The sequence below is a fragment of the Diabrotica virgifera genome, chromosome 7 (genome assembly GCF_917563875.1).
Source record: "Diabrotica virgifera virgifera chromosome 7, PGI_DIABVI_V3a".
Classification (NCBI taxonomy): Eukaryota; Metazoa; Arthropoda; class Insecta; order Coleoptera; family Chrysomelidae; genus Diabrotica; species Diabrotica virgifera.
This window is the reverse complement of record NC_065449.1, coordinates 15,971,141-15,988,794: the sequence shown is the minus strand read 5'-3', so window position 1 is coordinate 15,988,794 and position 17,654 is coordinate 15,971,141. Positions and strand designations below refer to the sequence as shown.

At 32.8% G+C, this 17,654-nt stretch overlaps 1 protein-coding gene across 2 annotated transcripts in view; it reads right to left on the bottom strand.

The window, feature by feature from the left end:
* Positions 1-16,895, bottom strand: part of LOC126888794 (BLOC-2 complex member HPS5 homolog) — a 32,313-nt gene extending 15,418 nt beyond the window's left edge. Inside the window, exons 1-4 of one of the 2 annotated variants that reach the window (XM_050657168.1) lie at positions 16,626-16,895; positions 16,463-16,573; positions 10,550-10,783; positions 547-2,385 (exon numbers count right to left, since the gene is read on the bottom strand). In XM_050657168.1, the coding sequence (XP_050513125.1) occupies positions 547-2,385; positions 10,550-10,783; positions 16,463-16,573; positions 16,626-16,709 (2,268 nt within the window). In that variant the 5' untranslated portion in view covers positions 16,710-16,895. The remainder of the gene's footprint in view (positions 1-546; positions 2,386-10,549; positions 10,784-16,462; positions 16,574-16,625) is intronic. The other variant, XM_050657167.1, reaches the window with a different exon arrangement.
* Positions 16,896-17,654: the final 759 nt, after the last annotated feature.

The window sequence follows — 17,654 nt, the reverse complement described above, 5'->3', positions numbered from 1 at the left end:
TCTTTTGTTCCATTATTTTCTTTTTATCTTGTATATTTTTCAATTTTGCTTTTCAATAATGGAAATACGAATGCAAAGATTGCATTTATCTCAAAACTTCGTTTTTGGGGTTAGGCCACTGTTACTCTGAGCGCCTCAACTGCATTTTTTCTTGAGCATATTAGGTACTTTTTTTATTTTGATTTATTGCCAAACCCCCTTGTTGCTTCCTTGCACTTCTTCGCAAATTGTTCTTTAAAATTGTTTCTGCTATTCACTGATATGTCGTCAGCGTACCTTTTATTTCGGCAGCTTTTATTTTTCCTTCTACAGCGACATTAAAAGAGACTTGATAGAGAGTCGCCCTGTCGTACTCCAGTTGCTATTGATGGAGTTGGTGTCCAGTTGATATTGAATATTGATGAAGCAATTACAACTCTGTACAAAAATATGCTTTCTGAATATACGTTTTTTGGCGCTAGAAAGAAATGGGGCACTGAAAGAAGTCTCTGAGAAGAACACAGAACATAACAGTAAGATCTGATTAGTACTATAGTGAGTACTTACCATTTTAGAGGTTCCAGCAGCACGAACCTCCTCTACGAATTTGACAGCAACGCCCTGGTTCGGGCACGTCATAGAAAACAAGCAGCTCTGGTAAAACTCCTGCTTCAACTCTCCTTTAGGAATGTATTGCGCGTACCTCGTCACCAATCGATTCGCATTCTTCGGCCCTATCGATTCAACCATCAGCATCCCCAATTCCGTCCAAGTCAACAATCCATCGATATCGATAGTCTCTGTACAGTTCAAACACTGGCATTGACTTAGTTTGATGTACAACTTTATAACGTCATCCCACTTGTCGTAGGTCATTGTAAATAAGACTTTTTTAAACACCTCCTTGTCGCTGAACTGGGTAATCTTAGCGAGATTCAATGCCAATTCGCAAGCATTGATCTTGTACAAAAGAGGAATGTTGTTTAAGTACTCTTGTTTGTTTTCGGTATAATTAAACAATTTAGACGCGAGATTGTAATGGTCTAGTTTCCTTTTGTGCGCTCTGGGTAAAGGAAAACCACATTTGCAACAATCGGTTTTATAATTATTTAAATCTAAAAAATATCTACTTAACGCCTCAACGGTAGGTGGTTTAAGTTGGTCGAAGTTGTATAAACTTTTAGAAACGAATTTCAATAGCTGTTCTTTGCACCACAACGTTGCATCTTCTTCGCTTTTGTCTTTGACGTACTTTATAAAGGACTCGAATAACGAGGGTAGTTCATCTAAATTGGTATTTGTTAAAATTTTGCTACTCTCCGTTAATTCCGCTAGCTTATGAGTTTTGTTAAGTACGTATTGTTTATAAAGTATCTTTAAATCTTTATTTGTGTCTAAATTCTCAAAATTACTTTCAATATTTTCAGGTAAAGTTGTAGCTTGCGCTGAATACTGATTCTCAACTAGGACTATACCATTTTCAAACTTTAACCCAACTGTTTGGTCTTTGTAATACTCGTCTAGTTTATCTAAAATATTCTCTATCTTCCCCAAAAGATCGTTTTCCTCTAATTCCTTCAACTTGGTCCTCAAAATAGATATGAGATTGATTTTCTTCGATTTTTCAATCAAAGCAAAAACTTCTTCGTTAAATTGTACACACAAGTCCGAACACAACAAATACTGTTTACTGATCAACGTGTTAATAACTATTTCCTCTAGAGATTGCAACGATATGATGTTGATTTGAAGATCGTTCCTCCAAACGTAAATATGTGGCTTCAAGATTTTTACGTCCCTGATATTGTCGAATGCATGCGACCAGCATACGATATTGTTCTTTTCTACGTTAAAGAAATAAATGCCCTTATTGTCATATGTCATTATGATGTTTTTGTAGAGCAAATAGACTTTGCAGAAGTTGAAGTCCTTTGAAATTTCGATTTCGTCGAATTTGGTTACACGGAGTCTCGTATCTTTGGCGCTTTCAATGGTGATCAAGTCTGAAGATTGAACATTGAGGGAATTTCTGAACTGGTATGTTGAAAGAACAGTGGCTTCGAAATTCGCCGTCCATAAGCGAGCCCCGGGCCTAGAACAGTATAACCTCACATCGTTACTCACTTTACTACTAAAACTATCTTCCCCTTCGATGGTTTTGAAGGCTTTCCTGACACCTTCGCATCTGTCGAAGTGATCGGAAAAGTCGGTCTGGGAAAAACACGCGCCAAAATTGCCGTCCCTCAGCTTTTTGCCTATTTGTTTGTACTGTTCCTTTTCGGTATCACATAGGTAAGTACGTGTTTTGGTGGAGATTAATAAATAGTTTTTGTAAGTGTCTATTTGAACGATGCTTGAATCGAGGCTCATCAGAGTTGAAGATGGGGTTTGGAATATTGCTTTTGTCTTAAAGAGAAACAAAATGTAAAAGATCAATAGTTAGGTACTCTAGACTCTAGACACTGCAAAAGATAAACTATTTTTATAATGCACTTACCCGCAAAAGTAACCAGACATTAAATTTATTTTAAGTAACATAGACAGTATTAGAAAAACTTAATTTTAATAAAAAATGATGTATGTTAATATGAATACTTTTTTATGGATACTAAAATCGAGTGTTTCTCCTCGAGCTCGATTAACAGCTCTCATCCTTTTTGGCATAGACTGGAGCAAAGCAGCAATCTCGTTTTGTGGTATTTGTTTCCACGCCTTTATTAGCGCCTGTTTTAACGCTACCGCAGTTTCAAACTCACCATAATTTTGCCTAACTACCCTTCCCAAGTTGTCCCACAAATGCTCTATCGGGTTAAGATTTGGACTTCCAGGAGGCCAGGCTAGTAACTGAATACCAACATCTGTAAAGTATTGGATTATTATCATGGCTATATGCGACTGAGCATTATCCTGTATTAGGAGAAAATTTTCACCTATAAAATGCATATAAGGTAATACATGTTCTTCCACACATTCCCTAATATACCTATCGGCATTAAGGCCACCTAACATAACAAGATCTGTACGTGCTTCAAAGGAAATGCCACCCCATACCATTATACTTCAATCACCAAATGTACTCCAGGAGTTAAACAACATTGGGCATAGCGTTCTCCAGGTCTTCTCCATACTCTTTGGCAGCCATCAGATAAATATGTTATAAAACGAGATTCGTCTGTAAAGAGAAAAGTTTCTTCAGTCTTCCACATCCCAATCTGCATGAGCACAACAGAATTCCAAGCGTTGTCTTCAATGAGCTACATCCAGTAAGGAGCCTGTCGCAGATACATAAAATGATAAATTTTGTTGGCTTTTAACCTTCTACGTACAGTGTCAGCTGAAACTATGGTATCATAAATATCTACCAGTCTCCAGTCAAAGCTATAGCTGTAACTGCTCGTTTTTGAAGCACTTTAAGTCTAAGCCACGGCATTTATGGACCTTGGTCTTTCATATACGGGTCTTCTTGAGTAAGAACCAGTTTCTCCAAATCTTTGTTAAGCATCGAATATTATACTTTGCGGAAGGCCAAGCATATTTGCGATATCAAATGAAATGCCCATCATCATGAAGAGCAACAGCTTGTGCTACTTGATCTCGCCCATTACAAATTATAATTTGTTTTAAATTAAAAACCCTTTTATTTCCCTAAAAAGCAGCCACCATACACCAAGAAGGAATAGGGTCAATTTATCAAGCATTATTTTAAGTCAATATTTGATTTATCGAGAGCACCTAAACAAAAACTTTCATTTCAGCCACAAAAAATGACAAAACTTTTTATCCGTTTGAAATAACAAACGAATGGATAAAACCAAGTTATATTTTTATATATATGTAAATTACTATACAATAGGCTATTGATTACATACTATAGAAAGGAACTACAACGTTAACGGGGTTTTATTATTTCATATAGTCAATGAATCTCTATATATGAAAAAACCGCGGAGTGCATTTAAAGGGGTGCGTTTTTGAGAAATGGGTGAATTAGTCCCTGAGCACAGGTTACATTAGGGTGAGTTCTGTGCTCTTTTGGTACAAACATATCTACATAAAAGTTGTTCCTGGTTAAATTTCCTATCTAAATATCACTTTTTAAAGTCAACGATACTTTTTTTTCCAAAAATATATTCAAAAGAAAAAGCACAAAGAAACCCAAAAGAAAGAAATTTTGTTTTTTGTCCCATAACTTTTGTCCACGAGGATATAGGTATAGACATTGCTTTACAGAAAAGAAACCTATATATTTCTTCTTTAAAATGGTGTTTAGTAGAGGTAATTAGGATTTATAGTTTTCGAAATATGATTTTTCAAAGTTCGCCACTCACAGAAATTTTGGGCAATTTTCCTTGTTATTTCGCCAATATTGTTCTGTAACTTTTTTCTACGCAACTTTAGGCATATGCAATGGTACATGTAAGAGGAATAGGAATCAATTACCTTTAAAATGTTCTACTGTATAATGTTGTACGACTTCTTTTAAAGAGGTTATCTTTTTCAAGATTTTATACTTTTAGCGAGTTCTTATATTTTTTACGATTATTTTTTAAATTTCCCATTATAACATTTTTTTTCTACATTTAGGTATATATCATATAATAAAAAAGAAAGCTTATTCTGTTTACTTTAAAATGGTGTATTATAAAAAATTCTAGGATTATTTTTGAATAAGATATGCTTTTTCAAAATGTAATAAGTACTTGCAACGATTTTTGATTTTAGGATTATTTTTTAAATTTCTCATTATAACTTTTTTATGTGATTGTGTGTTATGATTGAATCTTATTTTTTATAGGTAATACTTTACTTTGGATCCACTTGACTCGGCCGGGCAAACTTCAAAATATGGATTAATTTCAATATTTATTGTCAAAGCTCCTGCACCACAAGTTTTGCTTGAAAAAATAGCATGTAAATGTACCAAAGGATGTACAAAAAACTGCGGTTATAGGAAGATAGATTGATTAGTTCATCAATATTCTGCAAAGGGTGCATGTGCATGGGTACTAATTGTGGGAACTCTAACATGACTGAAGTGTCACAGGAAGATATTGAAGCTAATGCTAACGACGAGATGGACTTTGATTTTGAAAATTTTTCTAATGTCAACGTTTAAATAATTTTAACTTTAGTGATGTTTTCTAAGACTAATGTTTATGTAATTTTTGTAAAAGAAATCATTTTAAATAATACAGGTAAAAAAATATCAAATAATCACTCGGTTTCCATTATTTAAATATAGATGATACATCATTTTAAAGAACAGAAAGTAAGCCCCCTTTATTGAGCAATATATAGTATATTCATGTACAAGACAAAAACAGTTATATTGAGAAAATTAAAAAATAATCCTAAAATCAAAAATCGTTGCAAGTACTTATTACATTTTGAAAAATATCAAATTATTACATACATCTTATTCAAAAATAATCGTAAAAAATATAAAAAATAATATTTTTTTATATTAGGTATTATATAATATACAATATAATATTATATAATATATTATGTAATAATATTATTTTATTTTTATATTATATTATAAAAAATCATTAAAAGTATAACACCTTGAAAAACCATAATCTCTTTAAACAAAGTCGTACAACGTTATACAGTAGACCATTTTAAAAGTAATTGACTTCTATTTCTATTACGTGTACCATTGCATATACCTAAAGTTACGTAGAAAAAAGTTACAGAACAATATTGGCGAAATAACAAGGAAAATTGCCCAAAATTTCTGTGAGTGGCGAAATTTGAAAAATCAATTTCGAAAACTATAAATCCTAATTACCTCTACTAAACAACATTTTAAAGAAGAAATATGTAGGTTTCTTTTCTGTAAAGCAATGTCTATATAGTATTTTTACTACAAAAACGTTATTACGTAGGTCAAAATTTTTGACGTAAGAGAACTGTCAAAACATTAGAATGTGACTTTTCATTATTACCATATATATAATAAACGTAATAAACATGGCAATAATGAAAAGTCACATTCTAATGTTTTGACAGTTCTCTTATGTCAAAAATTTTGACCTACGTAATAACGTTTTTGTAGTAAAAATACTATACCTATATCCTCGTGGACAAAAGTTATGGGACAAAAAACAAAATTTCTTTCTTTTGGGTTTCTTTGTGCTTTTTCTTTTGAATATATTTTTGGAAAAAAAAGTATCGTTGACTTTAAAAAGTGATATTTAGATAGGAAATTTAACCAGAAACAACTTTTATGTAGATATGTTTGTACCAAAAGAGCACAGAACTCACCCTAATGTAACCTGTGCCCAGGGACTAATTCACCCATTTCTCAAAAACGCACCCCTTTAAATGGTAGTACTCCGCGGTTTTTTCATATATAGATGTCCATTGACCATATGAAATAATAAAACCCCATTAACGTTGTAGTTCCTTTTAGCTATCTTATTTTGAATATAATCAATAGCCTACAAGGCAATTCAACAAATCTAAACAGAGAAAACTATGGAATTTGACTTGTCTGGTTACTTTTGCTGCTCACTGTATATAAAAGTAAAAGATCTCCACTCAATTTGGAAATGTATAATGTATGATAGCACAATTCTACACACTGCGCGTCAAAGAAAACGGACACCCCAAAAAATGGGTCATTTTTGATGTCTCCTATCTCGGGATCTCCTAAACCTGTTGTCCGATTTAAGTAATTTTTTCAATGTATTATAAGCCTTACTCTTTAAAAATATCGCTGTAATAATATTGTTGCTAAACAGATAAATTTTCCTTGTATACCGGGTGTACGAATAAAACTGTGTTTTTTTTTTTCTAAAAGTTCGCAACACCCTGTGGAATATTCTAGCATTTATAAAACACTGAAATTAAAACCCAACTGTAGCCTCAGGTTTTCTTAACATTCTGTTTTTTTATTCATTCGCTTATGTTGGATAATAAAAAAGTTAGGTACTTTAACAACTAGTCACGTTTTTCATCAGTACAGGCTGTTTCTAAATAAGTGCGACAAACTTTAAGGGGTAATTCAGCAAGACCTAATTTAAGGGGTAGTCCATATAAACATATGTCCGCAAATGCTTCGTTTCCGATATACGGGATGTTCAATATTTTCTTACAAACTGACGATTTATTTATTGCCCCAAAACCGGTTGAGATATGCAAATGATATTTGGTAGGTTTTAAGAGATAGTCATTGCGCATTTTTTGACATGCAATTAAGAATTTAATATTTACCATTGGCGCATACGGGTAATATAACCGATCATATTACCCGTATGCACGGCAATGGTGAATATAAAATTCTTAATTGTATGTCAAAAAATGTACAATAACTTCGCCTTAAAACCCACCAAATTTCATTTGCATATCTCAACCGGTTTTAAAACAATAAATATAAATCGTCAATTTGTAAGAAGAAATTCAACATCCCTTATCTCGGAAACGAAGCATTTGCGGACATACAATTATCAAACAAACTGTAATTATTTTTTAATGCAGAATTACCCCTTAAAGTTTGTCGCACTTATTTAGAAACACTCTGTACTGATGAAGAACATGACTAGTTGTTAAAGTACCTAACTTTTGCATTGTCCAACATAAGCGAATGAATCAAAAAACAGACTGTTAAGAAAAAATAAGGCTACAGTTGGGTTTTAATTTTAGTATTTTATAAATGCTAGAATATTCCACAGGGTGTGGTGAACTTTGAGAATAAAACACAGTTTGATTGGTACACCCGGTATATAATGATAGTTTACCTGTTCAGCAACAATATTATTACAGCGATATTGTTATAACATATTAAAAAAATTAAGAATAAGGCTATAACATATTAAAAAAAATTACTTAAATCGAACAACAGGTTTAGGAGATACGAGACATCAAAAATGACCCATTTTTTGGGGTACCTGTTTTCTCTGACGTGCAGTGTATATAGGGTGAGGCAGATAACTGGCCTATTAGAAATATCTCGAGAACTAAAGACAACAGAATCATGAAAATTGGAATAAATGGGTTTTGAAGGATGATCTATTAAATGAAAATATTTTCATCTCTTTGCAACTTCCGGTTATACCGGAAGTTGCTTATAACTTCGTTTTTTTAAATGGGACACCCTGTATATTTTTACATTTTTGGATTCTCTTCGATGTCTTCTTTCTTAAAATATAAGGTTTTGTAATATTATACAGGGTATTTTAAAATATAATTACGTTTTTTTATTAATTTCGTAGCAACATTCACACCCTGTAGAATTGTAGTAGTTTGACATCTAAAACTCTACTTACGTTCAAATGATTTTTAATATACTCTACTATTGTTAAGAATCATTAGTATAGCTAAATTTTTAAGTTTAGTATACAGGGTTGGTCGAAACTCGGAATGAGTATTTTCTGAGTTTTATTAAATGGAACACCCTGTATTTTTGTATTGCAGTGAAATGATATTTTATAGTACTTTTTTATTTCTTAAGCATTCCCTATACCTAACTGCTTTAATTTGTGAGTTATTGGTGATTCAAGCTAAACATTAATTGCAACAAAATATACGTAAAATTTTATTAGGTTGGCCGTGAAAATACTCAATCCCAAATAATTTTTTAGAAATAAATACATATTAATCCAGACTAGTCCTTAAAATTACCAATAATGGTTTAGCTATCGAAATACCTACTTAGTTAAGATTGTTGGTGCGATTAACAGTTAAGCACAAATTAAAGCAGTTAGGTATAGGGAATGCTTAAGAAATAAAAAAGTACCATAAAATATCATTTCATTACAATACTAAAATACAGGGTGTTCCATTTAAGAAAACTCAGAAAATACTCATTCCGAGTTTCGACCAACCCTGTATACTAAAATTAAAAATTTAGCTATACTAATGATTCTTAATAATAGTAGAGTACATTAAAAATTATTTGAACGTAAGTAAAGTTTTAGATGTCAAACTACTACAATTCTACAGGGTGTTAATTTTGCTACGAAATTAATAAAAAAACGTAATTATCTTTTAAAATACCCTGTATAATATTACAAAACCTCATATTTTAAGAAAGAAGACATCGAAGAGAATCCAAAAATGTAAAAATGTACAGGGTGTCCCATTTAAAAAAACGAAATTATAAGCAACTTCCGGTATAACCGGAAGTTGCAAAGAGATGAAAATATTTTCATTTAATAGATCATCCTTCAAAACCCCTTTATTCCAATTTTTATGATTCTGTTGCCTTTAGTTCTTGAGATATTTCTAATAGGCCCTTTATTTGCCTCACCCTGTATAGCTTGACATAATTGATATTTAAATTAAATGTTGTACAAGCATTGTTACAAAGTTCCCTATTATGTGACCACGGAAAGTTGGCAAAAGGTAATTATCAAGTCAAGATAATGATTCAGAGAGTTGCATGTTTCCTGATCTTGGCAAGTACACTGAATACACTGAATTGTGAAAGCACGGCTAAAATCATCCAAAGAAGTGTGCAGGCGAATCTGAGGCATTTATGGAACATAAAAGGACAGACAACAGTACATAATACAGTGAAGAAAAGAGAATAGGGTAGCTTGCAGCTTTTGGCAAGAATTTGAATATACAGTAGAGCGTCGATTATCCGAACGTCGATCAACCGAACGACCGGTTATTCGAACTCCCGACTCCCGCGCCCTGCACTCGAGTACTGAGCAAGCGTTAGTAATTAACGCTTAAAATATCTTCAATTTTCTTCAATTGTGTATCCAAAAATATGTTGTTATAAAGACTGCACTTTTTTGTTTAATTGCTATTTGTCATTATCAAGGTATAAACAAATATACAGTTACATATATAAATATGGTTTTTATTCACTTGTGGATAAATATGTATGACAATCTCAATATAGTTCGATTATCTGAACAAATCGGTTTTCCGAACACTCATGTCCCCCAATTAGTTCGGATAATCGACGCTCTACTGTATTTGTTAATGCATTTAATAAGTCACATTTATATTATATCTTTATGAACAATAAACATGATTGATTAAAAATACTGTTTTGTTTGCTTTTATTCCGAATTTTCATAATTCATATCTAAGATTAGGACAAGACGAACACACCCTGAGAGACTGAGCTAGGCTGGGGTGAAAGATAACTATCTTGGTTGGTTGAAATATTATTTTCGAATGTTATTTTCAATTAGCTGGGGTAGTCTATTGTCGTTTTAGTTACACTTACACTGGTAACACCCAAAAGTGAAAGTACATACAGCTAAAATCATCCAAAGAAGTGTGCAGGCGAATCTGAGGCATTTATGAAACATAAAAGTACAGAACACAGTACATAATACAGCGAAGAAAAGAGAGTAGGGGAAGAAGAATGGAACAACTTCTCATTAATTTTAACACATTCGATGCATATGCCTCCAGTGTGGATGTTGCTGATGAGCGAAATGGGCTGACTTAGGTACATTACATTACAAAAATTATTTCAGATTCTGGGAGAAGTACTTAACAAAATCACACGTCAATAGACATCAATAACATTGACAGCAGCACATCAATAAGAGGCACATATGCATAATTACAAAGTCAAAAAACATAATTTTGCACTTACCAATTTTGCATGGACAGAGCATACAGCTATTTTTCCATTATTGTCACCAGTGTATACGCTATTGCCATGCCATTTCATCACAGATATTGCATGGCCCTCGTGTTCGGTAAACAGAAGAGGCCTTACATTTAAGTCGGCAAAAAAGTTTTCTAAAATTATCACAAGGCCCCTGGCAGAGGCTACGCCCAAATTTTTCTCATCAGGAGATATTTTTACGTGGACTGTAGAGCCTTCCTGAAATATATTACTTATTAAGTACCCAAAAATGTACTAATGTACTACAGTAGAACCCCGTAATTCCGAATCAACGGAAAGTGAAAAAAATTAAAAAATTCAAGACAAAAACTTAAAAACATGTTTATTATACAGAGTAAAACCAGAAAATTAAACAATGTAGGATTAATAGAACTTTGACATTTAAGATTTCTTAAAAATTAAGACTTACTTTATATGTAGTGCTTATAAAAGTTAAATATAAACTTATTTCGGTTCTCTTGCAGTCAACTTGAGTCCAAAAACATTGTCTACACTCCTGCGAGAACGTTTTGTAACTCAAAATCAACGACAATGAAAGCTTTGAATTATTAGTTGGGCTAACTTTCGGATAATCTGAACTTTTCGGAATCCAAACAGGCTGTTTTCCCAATTAGTTCAGATTTGAGGGGTTCTACTGTATTATATTGTAAAGTTGATATTTATTGATTAAAATGGATTTGTGGACTAGATTTTTTAGTAATGTTGTTCTGAAGCTATTTTGTTGTGGGATTTTTGTATTTAACTATAATGGATTTGGACGTCGAAATGTTAATAAAATATTTTTTTAGTTAAATTGTGGCTTATTTCCCATTTAGAATAGTTAATTTTTTTAATGGACTTTAAAGTGCTATGTATATAACTGGTTTTATAGCGATCTAAATTCTGCTCATAATCGCCACTCCTTTCCATTGTGGCAATTTTCTTCTCTTAAATTTCTTCCCGACATCGCCTTGGAGATGCCCTTTATCCATGTGGTTGTTGGTCTTTCTCATGTTTGTTTTCTGTGGGAGTCCATTCTCACACTTTTTTTGGGATTCTTCTTTCCTCCATTCATCTTACGTATCCGTACCATACTAGCTGTTGTCCTTCAATGTCATCTATGTTCTTTCTATGTCTATTTGTTGTATAATGCTGTCATTTCTTATTATCCTAGAACTGTGTTCTAGTCTAAATCTTCTTTCTCAACTCAGTGGTTAGTATTTATTGTGTACTTTTTGGTTAATTACCAGACTTCAGCTCCATAGGTTAATACTGGTTTTAATTCATCTTCTTCAGGTGCAATCTCTGCTACGGAGGTTGGCAATCATCATAGCTATTTTAATTTTTGAGGCAGTAGCTCTAAATAGTTGTTTTGAGCTGCATCCAAACCATTCTCGCAGGTTCTTCAACCATAACAGTTCTACTATTATGTCCAGGTTTTTCTCTTTGACCAACTTTATCAAGGTTGGTCAACGGTAACTGGTTTTAATAATGTGTGGTAAATTCGTTTTTTCGGCTGGCAGGCCGAATAGCTCAGGCGATAGGATGTCTGACTTCCAAGTAGGTAGGCATAATGGATCGAATACCAGCGCCAGTGAGAACATCTAGACATTTTTAAAAATGTCTATGGGCCCCAGGTCGACTCAGCCTGAATAAAATGAGTACTTTGGGTAAAACCAGGGGGCACTATAAGAAACTATATACCTACTTAACCAATTTGTTAATAAATTTGAATAATAGGTGGTTGAAGCTTAGCACTGGCCCTGTTACCTTCCTTGTATACTGTACGCCCAAGACATAGCAGACTACTCTGCTATAATTCCAAAGCCACGATAGAGGTATAAAATGTGAAACTATTATTAAATTCGTTTTTTTATTTTCTGTTCTTATATTTTGTTGCCACAGTACCGAATTCAGGGCTCCTATTACCTTTTTTCCCTTTACTATCCTTTCTTTAATATCCCCTTCGTTTCGTCTAATTGCTATGTAACAGGTAATAGGTTAAAAAAGTTTACCAGAACATTTTGGATGGTTATTAAGTAAAGTTTTCTTTTTAGAAAAAATTGTTTTGCTAATATGAACCCATCATATTGAACATATTAACAATAATTTTAAAATATTCCATATTTTTGTCCATGAGTGTATAATGTTTGACTGTTTTGACTTAAATAAAATGTAATATTTCCATAAAAATATTTATTTAATAATGAAATTATATTGATCATGTTGAAATATTTCCTATGTAAGTAAACAAAAATGTTTACTACAACTTTTCTTTGGAATTCTGACCTCTCTTTGTATATCTATAAACATTTATTAAATATTTTTCCTTTTATTTATAAAAGATAGAAGTTGGCCTATTAAAATATCTATTTTTTTTGGTGTTTTGTTAATTACTTTAATAATTATATCAATTGCTGATATATGTTTATGAACATTTTATGATTAAAATTATAAATTTCTATAACATACAATTTTCTCGTTTATAGTTATATGAATATACTTGTGGATTTTGCAAGTTTTTGGTTGAGTTTAAAATTAAAATTGAATATTGTAATTAATCTCCGTAAATTTTTAAACAAGAAAATTACTTTTTATGTTGTCATTTCACTTTTTAACACGTTGCATGCAGATGTAATGAGTTAGGACTTATACTATGAACTGAAATTAATTTTCATCTTAGAAGTTCATATATCCAATGGCATACAGGCGAGCCATCCGCACATTGGTGGAGGAACTATGGGGCTTACATGTACCTACCTATGCCATGCGCACGTAAAGTGTTAACACATTGTGTGCGGACGTCTAATCCTAAGACTTAAATGCTGAACAGACAAAATTCATCATCATCATCATCATCATTGGCTCGACAGCCCTTTCCGGGTCTTGGCCTGTTCCAGGATTCTTCTCCACTCTGATCTGTTTCATGTTTTTTTCTCCAGTTTTTTATTTTTAAGATTTTTATATCATTTTCTATTTGTTCTAAATATCTCAGCTTCGGTCTTCCTCTTGTTCTTTTTCCTACTGGCATCTGTTTGGTATTTCGCCTTCTTCCATTCTTTCTACATGTCCCATCCAACGCAGCCGTCCTATTTTAATGAATGTTATGATATCTGGATCCTGGTATATTTCGTATAGTTCAAAGTTGTACCTTCTTCGCCAAATTCCATTTTCTTTTGTGCCCTTATAAACTGCGCGTCATAGAAAACGGGCACCCTAAAAAATGGGTCATTTTTGATGTCGCGTATCTCCTAAACCTGTTGTCTGATTTAAGTGATTTTTTGAATATGTTATAGCCCTGTTCTTTGCCAATATCATTGTATTAATATTTTTGCAAAACAGGTAAATTTTCATTATATACCGAGTGTACGAATAAAACTGTGTTTTTTTTCAAAGTTCGCAACACCCTGTGGCATATTCTAGCATTTATAAAATACTGAAATTAAAATCCAACTATAGCCTCTGGTTTTCTTAACATTCTGCTTTTTGATTCATTCATTTATGATGGATAATACAAAAGTTATGTACTTTAACAACTAGGCATGCTCTTTATCAGTACAGGGTGTTTCTAAAGAAGTACGACAAACTTTAAGGGATAATTCTGCATAAAAACATAATGACCGGTTGCTTTATAAACATATGTCCGCAAATGCTTCGTTTCCGACATACCGGATGTTGAATTTTTTCTTAAAAACTGACGATTTATTTATTGCCCTAAAACCGGTTGAGATATGCAAATGAAATTTGGTGGGTTTTAAGACGTAATTTTTTAACATTTTTTGATATACAATTAAGAATTTTTTATTCACCATTGGCGTACATACGAATAATATGATCGATCATATTACCCGTATGCGCTCCAATAGTGAATATAAAATTCTTAGTTGAATGTCAAAAAATGCGCAATAACCATCTCTTAAAACCTACCAAATTTCATTTGCATATCTCAACAGGGTGTTTCTAAAGAAGTACGACAAACTTTAAGGGGTAATTCTGCATAAAAACATAATGACCGGTTGCTTTATAAACATATGTCCGCAAATGCTTCGTTTCCGACATACCGGATGTTGAATTTTTTCTTAAAAACTGACGATTTATTTATTGCCCTAAAACCGGTTGAGATATGCAAATGAAATTTGGTGGGTTTTAAGACGTAATTTTTTAACATTTTTTGATATACAATTAAGAATTTTTTATTCACCATTGGCGTACATACGAATAATATGATCGATCATATTACCCGTATGCGCTCCAATAGTGAATATAAAATTCTTAGTTGAATGTCAAAAAATGCGCAATAACCATCTCTTAAAACCTACCAAATTTCATTTGCATATCTCAACCGGTTTTAAAGCAATAAATAAATCATCAGTTTGTAAGAAAAAATTTAACATCCCGTATCTCGGGAATGAAGCTTTTGCGGATATATGATTATAAAGCAAACTGTCATTATTTTTAATGGAGAATTATCCCTTAAAGTTTGTCGAACTTATTTAGTCCCTAAAACACTTTAGACTTATAACACCTTGTACTGATGAAGAACACGGAATGGGACGTTTCGATGCCGCCGGTTTATCGCCGGCAGTTTCGATGCCGCCGGTTCATCGCCAGTCCATTTCATCGCGGGCATATCTCGAATTTCCTAGAATTCCTAATTAATACTAAAAATAACTAATAATTGTAACAGTCGAAAATTCGGAAATATATCAGATAGCGATTAATTGACTGGCGATGAATCGGTCGGCATCGGCATCGAACTGGCGGCATCTAAACGGCGGCGATGAAACGTCCTAGACCCTGAAGAACATGGCTAGTTGTTAAAGTACATAACTTTTGTATTATCCAACATAAGCGAATGAATCAAAAAACAGAATGTTAAGAAAACCTGAGGCTATAGTTGGATTTTAATTTCAGTATTTTATAAATGCTAGAATATGCCACAGGGTGTTGCGAACTTTGAGAAAAAAACACAGTTTGATTCGTACACCCGGTATATAATGAAAATTTACCTGCTTTGCAAAACTATTAATACAATGATATTGGCAAAGAACAGGGCTATAACATATTCAAAAAATCACTTAAATCGGACAACAGGTTTAGGAGATACGCGACATCAAAAATGACCCATTTTTTAGGGTGCCCGTTTTCTATGACGCTCAGTTTATATGTGTCGCAAGATTTTTCTTTCAAAGGTGGCTAGCAATGTTTCCTCTCTTTTAGTGAGTGTCCAGGTTTCTGAGCCGTATGTGAGTACCGGTCTTATTAGGGTTTTGTATATTTGGCATTTTGTTTTCCTTGCGACGTTGTCTGATCTTAGTTGCCGAATTAAGCCATGATAACTTTTATTGGCAATAAATATTCGCCTCTTCACTTCCTCTGCTACGTTATTATCAGATGTGACTAGGGATCCCAAGTATGTGATCCCAAAAACATACTTGGGAACAGACAAAATTAACACATTTAAAATGTGTATAATCAATGGCATACATGCTCGCCATCCGCACATTGGTAAAGGCATCATGTGGCGTGGCTCACATGTATGCCATCCACATGTTAAACAATAACATTACATTAAAAACTATGACTGACACTTGATCTACTAAACACTTCCTCCCCTTTATTACTCTATTGCCTCGCTAAATTTATAATACATTGACAGTTTCAGGAATTATTTAATTATTATGTGTCTAGTTTTGTAAGCTACAAGGTCCATTTGAAAATACTTATTGCTGACAAAAAAAGGATTAATACTTTACATGTGACAAAAAAAGCAACAAAAAACTGTATTACTGGCAAAAAGAACTAATATTAATAATATTTTATAGACTAGAAATACGTTTTTTGTCATTAATAATAGATGTCAGAGAAATGTGTAGAAATGTCTATTTTAAAACTTACTTTGCTTGGGATCAGCCTAAGAAATTCACATGGTGTTCGTTTGAAAATATAAATACCTCCACTGTTCGTCCCCAAAATGATATAGTGGTTCGAAACATCAAAACTAGTGAGCTAAAATAATTTCTAATGACTTTTCTATAATTACACTACTTCAAGAACCTACCTTAATCCTCTGGGTATGTTTAAACGTCTCACATATTGCTGTTTTTATACTGCTCAAATATTCTACCAAAACATACTTATCCATTTTTAGATCTGACAAAAAATATAGGTTATGTTTTTATTTTTCCTTTAGACATTTTTGAGTAAAAATAGCTACTGCCAACGTGCAGATATATAAACTTTCGAAAGGATCGCTTAGACTGCGGTAACCACTTTTTGAAAAAAGATAAAGATAAAACTGCACAAGTACTAGAAAAGGACACAGTCTACTTGTTATCTCTCAGCGTTGTCAGCTTTCAAAATCGAATACATATAAATATTTTTTATAAAGAATAATAATATTACTTTAATTATGCGTTAAAACCGATATTTACTAGATTTGTTGATTGTAAGAAATATTGATTTATATGAAGTAATTATTAATTAGCTAATTATATTGTTTAGCAGTGGCGGCTAGTCAGGGTCGGCAGGGAAATGATCCTAGCCAGTCATACACCCGACTGCGATTGTGTGAATTCAAGGCCCGCTTCGGCAAGCCGTACCCAGATTGACCATTTGCTTGTAATAAGACGCTATGGAATATTAGCCGATAGGCAACCAATTATACATTCCCCGTATTTATTTGAATGACAAAAACAATCTGCCGAGCGCAGCGGTGATCTGCAAACGGCAACAAGACACGTACTTCTAGACCAGGGCACATCTGTAAAAATATTAGTAACATTAATTTGGACGTTGAAGGTGACCCATATTTGTTTGCAGAAATTGCTTGAAAATAATAACTCATATAATAATATTTGAGTTATCCTCCCACTCAAAAAGGTCCGGAACATTGTTTAAATAATCACAATGTCAAAAAATGAAGGAAAAATTCGATTCTTTTCTTCATTTTTTGATTATAATTTTAAAAGTATTCATTTTCGAGAAAAGTTGCACTGACATAAAAGTTGCGTAATTAAATTTCCTACAATATAGGATTAGCTAAAAATTTTAATAATTGTCACCCTTGTTGCAAAATAGCAATAAATGC